The sequence below is a fragment of the Bombus fervidus genome, chromosome 18 (genome assembly GCF_041682495.2).
Source record: "Bombus fervidus isolate BK054 chromosome 18, iyBomFerv1, whole genome shotgun sequence".
Taxonomy (NCBI): Eukaryota; Metazoa; Arthropoda; class Insecta; order Hymenoptera; family Apidae; genus Bombus; species Bombus fervidus.
Window position 1 is genome coordinate 5692186 of NC_091534.1, and position 14130 is coordinate 5706315.

Consider the following 14130-nt stretch of genomic DNA (forward strand, 5'->3'; position numbering starts at 1 on the left):
TTTTCTCCTAAATAGTCGCATTAAAGAACACTACAATTCCATCAGTTAGTCTTCCAAGCTCTCCAATTAACAGAGAACTTAGTATATTAACAAAGACTACTTGAAAAGAAAAAAAGACTACTTCATAGAATATTAAATAAGTTTTAAATTGTTAAAAGCTATTGAGTGTTTGGAATATAAATAAACCAGCTAATTGACTAGACTGTTTTCAGTAGTTTGCAATCTTACCACCAGAGGGTTAAAATCTAAGTCACGCCTCTACTAAGTTTCTCAATATAAATTCTAACATTTTCATGTTACTTATACAGTTCAAGTACTTGTACAATATTAAAATATACACGCTCATCTATATTTGTGCAATAAATTTGTACATATATATCGCTCAAATATGCAGTTATGTATGTGTAGCCGGTTTAATACTATTCAGGTATAGTTGTGTCGTGTGAAAACTATATGGCCGTCAGGTATAGTACATGTACACCGCTCAAGTGTGCAGTTACATGTACAACAGGCTTAAAGTACACTTGCGCACACACGACTTGTACAAGTATGGATGTTTAAACATATTTATATTTCTCATACGATGAAAATACTTGTGCAATATTATCATATACACGTTCGTGTATACTTGTGAAATTTTGTATATGTATACCGCTAGTATACTAGTATATAAAGTATATAGTTACGCGTGTAACCGGCTTAACATTGTTCAGGTATATTTGTGTCGTGTGTCTGCTATATGGCCATCAGGTATTATATAAGAAAATTTCTAATTAACGTTACGTAACACGTAGAATAGAAACAAACAAGTATTGATCGGATATCGTTTTAGAAAAATGAAATACCTCAATAACTTCAATTATACTACTTCTATTTACAACATGTTTATACTCAATATTATAACCAAAATGTCAAATAGGATAAGTCTTCATCTTAACAAAATTTTAGGTTAGGACTGTATATATGTACCGCGTTCAATGAGTAGACTCAGAAAGTAATATAAATATAAATTGTGTATCTGAAGACATAACAAAAGTTTGTAACTGCCAGATTATTAGAAAGACTATTATTTCCGTTTTATCTTATCTGAATAAGGGAAGATTTTTAAAATTCTGCGGAACATTAAAGTAGTAAATGCTGCGTATCTTTCAGTAATGGAAAACATTTGTTTATGCCCTGAATCTTTAATTTAAAAGTCAAAGCGCCTCGCAAGCTGAAAGAAACAATTTTATGCAAATATGAGAAGGCTTACGCCGACAAAAAGTGCCAGAATTTACATTTTCATTTATTGGGTATTAAACCTCGCAAACGATGTAAATACCACTTTTAAATGCAAACGCACAGCGTTCTTTTTGTTACAGCAGCTTTTTAAACCATTATGCTTTTGATCTACCATATTTACTGGTTTAATTTGTTATAATGATTAATGATTCAAAATCGTAGGGAACTAGTATTATTAACGATAGTCGCAAATATATAATTAATAGGAAATACTTTTTGCCAGCAAATAAAAGTGCATGATTTTCTATACCTATTTTAACATCATGGATTTTTATAATTGTCGTGCGAAAAGCAAATTTTTATTTCATTTCAAACGTCGATGACACTCGAATGAAAATTTAGTAAGTTCTAAAAAAAAAAAAAAAAGTACGAGAGGATAAATCGAAAATTAAATTGGACTCACCAAATGTATCTAATAGATTTCATCTTGAGTGCCGTCGAGTTCTCCTTGCACTTGTAAGCCAACACTTGCTTCACGCTGCTCACGTCGACTGTGGGAAACCTCGATGTCACGTAGGCTTTAAAATTTCAATGAAAAATGTATTTTCACCAGATGTGGAAAATTAGATACTGCGATTCTACTGATCACCACTGCATTCAACCAATATTTCATTCATTCCTCCATTCGTTTTACCTTATGCCCTTCGTGGACAGAATTACCACTTCAAAAGTAGGACGTCCACGTTCACTTGGAACCTGGGACCATAACAGTTATAACCGAAATGAAACAAATTGCATGTATAAGAATCAGTAGATTATTTCGATTGATTTTGCTTACAAACAATCGTTATAAACGATCACAATGTTTTTGGTTATCGGTAATCATTAACAAGGAGAGAATTTTTTTTGCTTACCGATAACCATTATCGATGAAAGATTCCTTTTTGGCTATTTGGCATACCGAGCGAACAATTAACTGAAGTGAATATACCTGTTCTACCCGTTTAACGAGTTAAGAAAGTTGCATATAAAAAACGAATAGGGAATCTGTTTTTAGTGCTTTTAGGTTAGATACTGATTATCATTAATATTAACAACTGACGACGACGAAAAGAACATTCCGTTATTGATGATGGTTACCGGTAAGCAAAAAGAAATGTTACGTCATCGATAGAGGTTATCGGTAACCAAAAAAAATTCCGTCACGAATAATAGTCAATGGTGACAAAAAAAAAGAACTATGTTACGGATAATGGTTATTGACAACCAAAAACAATTTTCTTATATATAACGATTACGTGAAATCAAAACGAAATTGTCATAATAACAGTTATCGGTAAACAAAAAATTCTGCCGTCGATAATACTTATCAGTAAATAAAAAGAATTCCGTCACAAATATTAATTATTGGTTACTTAAACAAGTACTATGTTACGGATAATGGTTATCGACAACCAAAAACAATTTTCTTATGTATAATGATTATGGGTAACCAAAAAAAAATTCTTACAATAACGATTATCGGTAACCAAAACAATTCTGTCGTCGATAGTGGTTATCGGTAACCAATAATACTTCGGTCATTCATAACGATTATCCATAACCGAAATCAGTTAAACTTATCTACTAACTCCTATACTGCAACTTTTAATCGTTTTGGTTATAACTGTTAGGAACTGTTAGGATATCTAGTTCCTTGTTATTGTATACTTTAATTTCTGCGTTGAGGTGTTTAAAACACTGCTCTGATTTATTTATTAAAGAGCAGAAAATGGTGAACAAAGATGTGATGTTGACTTATAAAATATGCTCGATGGATATGACTAATCGACAACAGATGATAATTTTCTTTTTTTACACGTTGTAGAAATTTGTTAAATCTAGAAAATTCTTCGTAAATCTTTAATTTGTCTAGATTTTTTCTTACGAATAATTAAACCAGCTAATTACCGTTCTTTCCGATATAAAGAAACTATACTGTTCCGAACGAGAAACCAATCTTCTCTTGTGGTTAACCTTAAACCTAACCTTACAGTTAATTACTAGCTCTCGAGTACTCGAGCAGCTGTAATTTAGGCAACTAAGCAGTACAATTTCCTTCAATAATTATGAAAAGATACTACTATTATCCGAACAATTCCTCATCTGATCAGTTATATTTTTCCATTAATTCGAATACTGGAGTTTCCAGTGTACATAGATGCTGCTCATGAATATGATATATAGGGTATCCCGGTATTAATGGTACAATCAACGAGAAGATGATTTTACGTGAAAAAGCAAATCAAAGATGCGGAATAGAATTGTTTTGTTTCATACGACACTTTGTTTTCCAGAAGATCGATCCCGAAAGTTTGTCAAGTGTAGGCGAACTCGATTAAATTTCGAGCGGGACAGAAACGAATAATTGACAGCAAGTTATTCGAGTGGAAATAGGTCAAAAATGCAGAAAAAAACTTTTCCATAGAAAGTTACGTTTCCGAAAAAATAAAATTTGAGAATTGATCAAATACGTGCATACCGGACAAACTCTATTTCCTTGAAAACGATGTCTTAAATGAACAAATATTTTCGCAGGTGGAATAATCTCCCGCTGGTGGTTTACTCGTATCTAATCAGTAACTGTCCAAATTTACATATAGTAATCAAATTTTCAAAGTCAGTTTTATCGAAAACGAAGCGTCAAATGTAAAAAAATGTATTCTATATTTTAGACATATATTTTTATGTAGATCTCTCTGCTGCTCGATTGTACTATCAGTACTGGGACACCCGCTATATATTTCTCGATTCGAATCGATTTTTACTGCATCTCATAACTACAAAACGAAAAACTTAAATCTGATATAATGCACTTAATATGATATAATATGATAATAACATATATATATATTTATTATTATATTATACATATTATATAATTTTTTTGTTATGTGACATTATTATTTAAATTCAGCTATACCTTGATATTATATCATATTATTATTATATCGTATCGTTATTTATATTATATCATATCTATATATATTATATAATATCAATATTATTAATAATATTTTAATATCTAGAAAATAAATATTAAATATATACTATATATTCAATATACTATTATAAATATAATATTATATTAATATATCAATATTATTATATTTATTATATTATTAATATATTACAATACTATATTATATCATATCTGTATATATTAGATAATATCAATATTATTAATAATACTTTAATATCTAGAATATAAATTTTATAAATATTAAATATATATCATATATACAATATATTATTATAAATATAATATTATATTAATATATCGATATTATTATATTTTTTATGTTACTAATATATTATAATATTATATTATAATATTTATACATTATATTATTATTATTATATCGCATCGCTATTTATATTACATGACATCTATATATATTACTGTATATAATATTATATTCTATGATATATATAAAGTATATATTATAATATTTATAATATTATAATATATGATATGTATATAGAATATTACATATATTACTGTATTTATAATATAATTATATTATATATAATATTTGAATAAATAAAATTATATTCTATTATATTATATTACATTATATAATATATAATATAATTATATTATAAATATAATAATATATAATATTCTACATAGATTTCGTATATTATAATATTATAAATATTATAATATCTTATTTATATATATCATATAATGTAATATTGCACATAGTAATATATATAGATGTCATATAATATAAATAACGATGCGATAATATTATAAATATTATAATATATACTATAGTTATATTATAAATATAATAATATATATAATATTCTATATAGATATCATATAATATAAACAACGTTACGATATAATAATAATAATAATATGATATAATATCAAATTATAGCACAATTTAAATAATAATGTTTAATAATGATAATATGTTTAATAACATGAAATAATGTTTGTCGAAAAAAGGACAGATCATATTCACTGTAAAAGGAACAAATGACAATTGAATAATTATCGAGACAAAAATATACACAGGGTGTGCTGCATAACGTGATTAATCGACTAAAGGGCTATTTTACGTGCAAAGGCAACTTGGAGACGTAGAATAAATTTCTTTGTCCCAAGATTCGTGCTTGAGAAAATCGAGTTTGAAAATTGATCAAGCATGCTTGAACATACATAGTTAAATCTGGACTGGACAGGAACAAATAATCGACAGAAAGTTATTCTACACGTGAGAATAAATGAGAAATACAGGTCAAAATATTTTCCCAAGACGATTTGTTCTCGAGAAAAATGGGTGCGAAAATTTATCATACGCGCGTAGTAGGCAAATTTTTAACTAAACACGACTAAACCCTATTTTCTTGAAAACGACCTTGATATCGTACAGTAAATGGAAAAATTTTGTTCTACTTTTTTAACTTACCTACGCCTATAGAATAACACCTCTTGTCGATTATTTACCTACACCTAATTAAATTAGCCTAGTTTAAGTATACTTCACAAACATTCAAATTCAGTTTTTCTCGGACAAAAAAGTATATTGCATGGATATTTCGTCCGAAGACAACAATTTCATCATTGTCTCTTAATAAACTAAAAATTAGATTCACATTGTCGACGCATACGTCAACGATATTATTTATAGACAAATTGTATTTTGTTCAGGAATATAGAAAACAGAATCTTCCGCTGTATATTTTATAATTCCAATCAAATCCGATAATTAAATCTCGTGTACCTATTCTTTGTGAGCATAACGAATTAAAAAACATAAAATTGCCTTATCGGATATGTCTGTGATTTCAACTATTAAAACAGAAAAGCATTTGCCTCGCGATGTTTCTCTTATTCCTAAAATGACGCATTTATTTATGGCATTTTTAATGACAGCTGAAATTTTGCTTCTTTCAAGGGCGCACGATGTTTGATGTTTGAAATTTTACGATATACTCAAAGTTTCTTCTTAATGATTCATGGATTTCTTCTCCTTTCTTTTCGTCTTTTCTATTTTTGCATAATCGTGCTATGCATTCTACTTTCTTCTATATGTCGCTTTTCCAATTCTCTTTTATCTCCCACTTTGTTAGTAATAATAAAAGATTTAATATTTTATTATTACTTTTCACATTATATTTTGCTATTAAAATATTAGTAAAATAATTCTGTCGCAAGCTATGCATTTCGCCTTGTATGGATTTTCCCGTTTTTCAAATCAGGATTTAGATTCTGCATCCTCCAGCCAAGCTTGGAGGAATGCTTATTGACTTCTCCTAATTGTCTTCCTTGGAGCAGGAGAGAACAAATTGTTATCGCTGTCTATTTATAACGTAACAGTAGTTATTTGTAAAATATTAAAATGCAATTTCAAGAAGATGATCATTAGAAAAGGAAACTACATTCATTTTATAATCCCTCTATAATTCAAGAAACTCTTAAATTAAAGATACATCCTACTTGGATCATTCCCTATATCTGAGTTTCTAATAGCAGTGTGAAGTCTAGCAATGCTATTGTCAATAGCTATAGTAACAAAGTATCCACTATTAATAAAACTTTTCCAACGTCGTAAAAATACACGCAACAAATACTGCAAGGAATAAGTATTAAAGGAAGAAACTAATGAACAAAATGGTCAGCATATCCTCGTTAACAAAAACATTTCAGTTTTTCGATATATAATCATTTTGAAATTATAGCGATGCAAAAGTGGTAAATATTTTTCTTGTCTAATTTCTTACTCGTCTTGGAACTTCGATAAAATAATACACAAGTAGTTGGTCAATGAATCAGCTGATGAGGTTTTCTCTCTATTTTACTTAATCCTAGTTCATACTGACAGATAATTGTCCGCAGACATGAGTGAAACACATCCATGAACTCAAAATCACGTTCAGAGACGCGTCTACGTTCCACGTGCTTCGAAATTACCGATTAGTACCATAATCCGCCGCATGGTGTGCATGAGTCGTATTAGTGTGTATATATATAGTGTGTTTCACCTAACTTCACCATCTTAAATATCTTGCTTATCTTTTACAGTAGGAAGAAATACCAGAGGAAGCGAATATTCGGTTGGAAGGCGTAAATGATGATAGACAAAAAGATTTTCTCATGGCCATTTTTTTATTTCGAGATCTCAAGGTCATCGAAGTATTTCTAAACGGGACATATTTCCACCACAGCAGTCTTATATCTCATAAAAAGACAAATTCAACGATTTGAAATATGTTGACCTTCGAGTAACCTTCAATGGGAAAATCATGAAATGTTTGTTCTTAATTTCAATACCAATATTTTCAATGCCAATGATTTCGGGGACAGTAAATGAAAGAATCTCAATTTCATTGTAACAGTGTGCCGTGTAATTGTTCCTGGTGCTTATAAACGGACGTTCATATTCTTCTTCTATCGTTTGAAGTATGTTTACTAGCATCATATCAACGCGATTATTGCTTTACAATCAGCAGCTTATCTATCATGTAGAGTACAGTACAGAAGTACTTGAAAATGTAGAGAAATCATTCATTTGCCGTCTCCAAAAGTGTATTGGGATTAATGGTGCATATTTTAAGCACCTTTTGAAATAAATATTCTGCACTGAAACATACAAATCTTACCTTAACCTTCTCTCTATACAAACATGATTTTCTCGTTGAAGGCCGCATAAAGGTTAACATATTGGACATTGTTGAATTTGTTTTTTTATGAGTTATAAGACTGTCGTAATGAAAATATGTAGTCCCATTTAAAGATACTTCGATGACTTTGAAATCGCGAAAAAAGTGGCCTTGAGAAAATTTTTTGCCTACCACCACATTTGCCCCTTCGAACCGATTATTTTCTTCCTGTGATATTTTTTCCTAGCATAAAAAATAAGCCAGATATTTAAAATGGTCAAGTTAGGTGAAATACCTTGTGTAGGTCTACTTGACGTCGCGTCTTCCTTACACCTGGCAACTCTGTAACAATGTTGCCAGATGGTTCTCTTAATTTAACGATAACACGATGTCATATTACCCCCACTGTTTCCCGCGTCCCGCCTACGAAATTACCCTACAATCTGCATTTGTCTACAGTACGCGGCACGACGTCGCTAATTTATCAACTATACTACTTTCCCCACCACCAGAGGAATGTTTCCCTTACATCCCTCAATCTGGTAACGTTGCTCTGCAGTTGTGTACACTTTCCGTCATTGTCCGCATGATATCGTCAGATAATGCATTATAATGTACACACTACATACATTTTGCTATGGATTTTCCGCGAAAAACGTATGCGGATTGACTGCGATCGCGTGTCTGTGGACGATTGGCCAGTCAGCTAATTCATTGGATTGCGGCAACTAATTAGATAAAATTGTTGCATAAAATTGCTTATAACTTGGGAGATAAACCTCAAACAACATTTTTGTATCTAAATCTTTTTATCGTTTTGATGTCTAGGATCAACCCTGCACATATCTCCTACATATTTTGGAACATCCAGTATAGTTAATTTTTGTTTCATAACTATAGCTAGCATATTCATGTACAGAACATTTTATTATAGAAAGACTGAACTTAGAATACAATTTCTTTTCCTTTTTTTCAAATAATCCATGGTAGATTCCTGCAATTTGACATGTAGGACATCCAGAAAATTGCTTTAACTGCTAAGGGTAACGTGTGGGTGCTAATTCCATTGAATTAACATTATTATATGAATGTACAGGACGCAATAAAATGAAATTGTAACAATAACTTAGTGCCTATATTTTTAATAATTTTAATCATTTATTCCATTTTGAAATACCTCCAATCAGATTATGTCGTGTTATACGTATAGAAGAATTGCAAGAACGATTCTACAGTTATTTGAGACGCATAAATTCCACTTTACAATTTTCTCAATGTTATTATTTTCATTATTATATATTATATATTACAGTATAATATTCTCATTATTATTACAGTTTACAATTCTATCTGTGCGAAAACTCTTTTACTTCGGTAATATCGGACAATTTTTTCATCGACTGAATTTTTTTTCATTGGCATCACTTTACAACGATAGTTGGAAACCAGATGGTGCCAATTCAACTGAATGTATGTATAGAGTACGTCCAATTTCATTCTTTCACTATTTTTTTCTCAATCATAGAACTGACAAGCACCGCATTGTTCCGATGAGAAACGTGTAGCATTTCTGTTCACAAAAGATTTGCAATTTGTCAAAATGCTTGTGTAATCGTCGTACGTTACAAAGTATCAGATGGCGTTATGGAAAGGCAAAAGAACGACTGACGAAATATGGTAGCTGCACGCTATAGGAAATGTGAAACCTTCGTTCAGTACATGTACAGGGTGTGCCAGTAATTCCATGTAAAAATATCAGTCGAAAATATGGGGTAAAATTATGTTATGTAGCTTCATTTTCCATAAAATTGTATTAAAAAACTTATTAAATTTATAATTAATTTAGACCTGGATACGAATAATATACTTATTTTTTCACGCTAGAATTACCCTATACACTGCGAAACAAAAATTATTAATTCGATCATATAATGGTCTTTACTATTGCAATTGAAAAAACTGAGAAAATCTTGGGAAAATGAAATTAAGTTTATACTTTTAACATTAAAAGAACCTGAGGTTTTGTGTATCTAAAGAGATTGGCCGGTTCATATCGATCTAGACGCTATATATTTCTCCTCAAGCAATTTTTTATCCACATATATACAAATATATGCAAAATATAATGTATATATAATAAATATAATAAAACTACAAAAAAGAAAAAAAATAATAATTACCATATGGACCGTTTATTTTGAAAGTGGTGTAAGACTATTCTCTTTTATTTTGATGCACCAAAAATAACAGTTGTCCTTAACACTTTTATGAATTGGCAACAAAAAAAAAAAAAAGAAAAAAATATTATTTTTCTCTCTCTTGCTCATCTTTCCCTCTAATACATAATGGCTATGGGCAACCAAAAAGAAATTCTCTCATCTATGGTGGTGTAGGTAACCAAACAAGTTTTGATCTATAACGGTTATTCATACCCAAAGTCAGTCGAACTCATCTATTAATTGTTACACTACAACTTTTAGTCATTTTAGTTGTAACTGTTAGGATATGCGATTCTGAGATATTGAAGTGTTCACATTTCCATCGATCGAAAAATCCTGGTTTCTATATGTTTGAGTGGATGTAAACCCATTACACAAATAGTTTTTTTAGAGAATTAATTTGACAAATGTCTTTCTTCAAGATGGCTAATGGAACTACACCACTTACACGAACTGCATAATTCATCAAATTTTAATTATTTGAAATCTATGCTTTATGCTTTAATACACGTTTGTTTCTCCATAAAAACAGGGAAAACAAAATGCTGCTGTTTAATTTCAATATCATTTGTTTTTGATTATCAGTGTGTGGACTGCTTGAACAGGCTACAGACACCACTTTCAACATAAATGATCATGTAACTCCATTTATTAACGAAATTTCAATCGAGTACACGAATAGCTGTAGCTTAACTAAACAAGTGCACTTTCTTGGAAAGGATCAGGGCCTAGCAACAACATTCCTCTGAAGAAAGGAGATAAGGAGAAACGTGATCCCTCCAAAACTCTCCGCCCGAGGTCGCTAAAAGCGGCTACACACTAGTCGACTGAATGGTCGACTGGCGATAAATTTAAGGATATCGCCTTGCGCAAATATAAATTTACTGGACTAGCTTAGTGGACGGTTGAGTGGTTGAATGATCAAGCGTTCAAACGGCTAATTGGCAAGGCACAGTTCTCATGTGCGTATAGGAAAATTTAGTTGTGTATGTTGGTAAAACCCAGTTGTGTTCAGCCCATTGAATCCAACTTTTTGGATTTCCTGGTCGACTAGGGCTCTTTGCTTGCTGTTCCTTGCCAGTCGACCACTTGGCCGGTCAAATTTGCATTCACGGAAAGCGATTTACTCAAATTTCTCACCAGTCGACCACTTGTCGAGCCGACTGTAGCCGCCCTAAGGCCTCTCGTCTTGAATTTCCTCTAACCTACAGTCGCCTCTCATTTTCGCAACTTAATGTGCGTTGTATCAAATTGACACAGTGATAAAAGGTCAATGAAACGAACAAATAAATAGAAAAAATAAAATGATGAACCCTCTGCTGACAGTATGTCAGGCCCAAACGAAATTTTCATTATTTAATTTCTCTAAAACGAAGATGTCAGACCCTTTGGTTCTCACGCCTTAGAAAATTAAACCTACGATGCTTTGACTGTGAAAATATCGTTTACTTTCAATTCAATTCAGATCTGAATACCACGAAGGTGAGATGAGCACTGTGTTTTCAGAGGCTCGTATCATCCTTTACGTTAATTCTTCGGTAAGCGAATCTTTTTATGTGCATAACTTATTTATTGTGGTATATATGGCAATCTGTTGGCGACAGCCTCAGTGTTTCATATGGCTACTATGTTTCTCGTATATTATTTTAAGTATGATATACGCAGCCTTTCTTTTTTGCCACGTGTCTCAGATCATTTTCTAATAATAAATAATCCACTTAAAAAACCTGCACATTTAGGTCTCAAAAATGATTATACCTTTCTAAGGGGTGGCAAATTTCTTTACATTTTTTCGATAGGTTATAATCCTATGGGTGAAACCAATAACCTTTTTAAATATTTGTTTAATACAAAATTGTGTATTTTCAAACAATTTCAAACAATTGTTTTGTAAAACAAATGTTTACTTGTTTGTCGATAAATTTTTATTTCTCTTGCAAAGAGATTTAAACAATTCGCCAAAACATAGCTTTTATAGCAAATTGATACCACGAGTGAGTCAGTGCATAGAAATTTGAGTAACTGTATTAGTGGGAATATTCGTACTTGTCGACATCTTTTATGAACATATTACGTGTGTTATACTAAACATTTTAAAATTTGTAATGATACTCAACTGTCATAATTATATTAGTATCTTATATTAATATCTTAAAAGATTCTTAAAATTATTAATATCTTAAAGGATTCTTAAAATGTACATCGAAATATTTTATAACAAATACGTATTTTGCAAACATCACAAAAGTGTTTAAATAGGCAGGCATCGACGATATTAATAAGTTTCAGTGTTCAATAGATTCATTTTTAACACTTGTTCTACGCTTCAGAATGTTAACTAACTATTCACAGCGTATATTAATTTTTCACAAAATATAAGCGAACGTGTATATTTATTTTCAAATCGAGATCGATATTGCTAATATAATCATTGCAGTTCTATCTCATTACAGTGCTAATGAAATTTCAAAATGTTTTATATGAGACACATGGCACATGTACATTTAAACATTTACATATAAAACATATGTAAGATATACATAAAATATTTTATACACATATATACACACATAACAGCTTTCCATGATAAATGTACCAATACTTTTTCGAGTCACTGTATATATTTTTAATAAAAATAACGTAATAAAATATGAAACGTACATTGTATAATTTAAATAAACATCAACGATGGATACATACATATACATACATACATATATTGAAATATATATTGAAATATATACCCACATATACATATTGAAATATATATTTAATTATATGTACTAAAATATATATTGAAATATACATATGTATATTCTATATATATTCATATTCATATGTTCATATATTATATTCAAATATAAATATCGAAATATATATTCAAATATACATATTAAAATATATATTCAAAAATACATATTGCAATATATACCAAAATATACAAGTGGAAATATACATTCAAATAGGTATCAAAATATACATTCTGAAATATATATTGAAATATATATTCAAATATACATATTGAAATATACATTCAAATAGGTATCCAAATATACATTCTGAAATATATATTGAAATATATATTCAAATATACATATTGAGATATACATTCAAATACATATTAAAATATACATTCAAATAGATATTCAAATATACATACTAAAATATATATTAAAATACACATATTCAAAGATATATTGAATTATATGTACTAAAATATATATTGAAATATATATTCAAAAATACATATTGAAATATATATTCAAAAATACATATTGTAATATATACCCAAATATAAATATTGAAATATACATTCAAATAGGTATTCAAATATACGTTCTGAAATATATATTGAACTATACACATTGAAATATGTATTCAATTATATGTACTAAAATATATATTGAAATATACATATGTATATTCTATATATATTCATATTCATATATTCATATATTATATTCAAATATAAATATCGAAATATATATTCAAATATACATTCTGAAATATATATTCAAATATACATATTGAAGTATATATTCAAATATAATATTAAAATATACATTGAAATATGTATTCAAATATACATACTGAAATATATATTGAAATACACATATTGAAATATATATTCAATTATATGTACTAAAATATATATTGAAATATACATATTCAAATATATATTCAAATATAAATATCGAAATATACACATTGAAATATATATTCAAATATACATATTGAGATATACATTCAAATACATATTGAAATATACATTCAAATAGATATTCAAATATACATGTTGGAATATATAATGTAATATACATATTGAAATATATATTGAGATACACATATTGAAATATATACCCAAATATACATATTGAAATGTACATTCAAATAGATATTCAAATATACATATTGAAATATATATTGAAATATACATATTGTACAATTATACATATATATATATATATATATATATATATATATATATATATATATGTATAAAATTGAATATCAATATATGAAATTGAAATCT

General features: G+C 29.0%; 1 protein-coding gene across 2 annotated transcripts in view; it reads right to left on the reverse strand.

The window, feature by feature from the left end:
• Positions 1-14130, reverse strand: part of LOC139996546 (uncharacterized) — a 76981-nt gene that overhangs the window by 6914 nt on the left and 55937 nt on the right. The window contains exons 8-9 of one of the 2 annotated variants that reach the window (XM_072020955.1): positions 1685-1799; positions 515-1213 (exon numbers count right to left, since the gene is read on the reverse strand). In XM_072020955.1, the coding sequence (XP_071877056.1) occupies positions 1123-1213; positions 1685-1799 (206 nt within the window). In that variant the 3' untranslated portion in view covers positions 515-1122. Of the gene's footprint in view, positions 1-514; positions 1214-1684; positions 1800-14130 lie in introns of those variants that run through there. The other variant, XM_072020956.1, reaches the window with a different exon arrangement.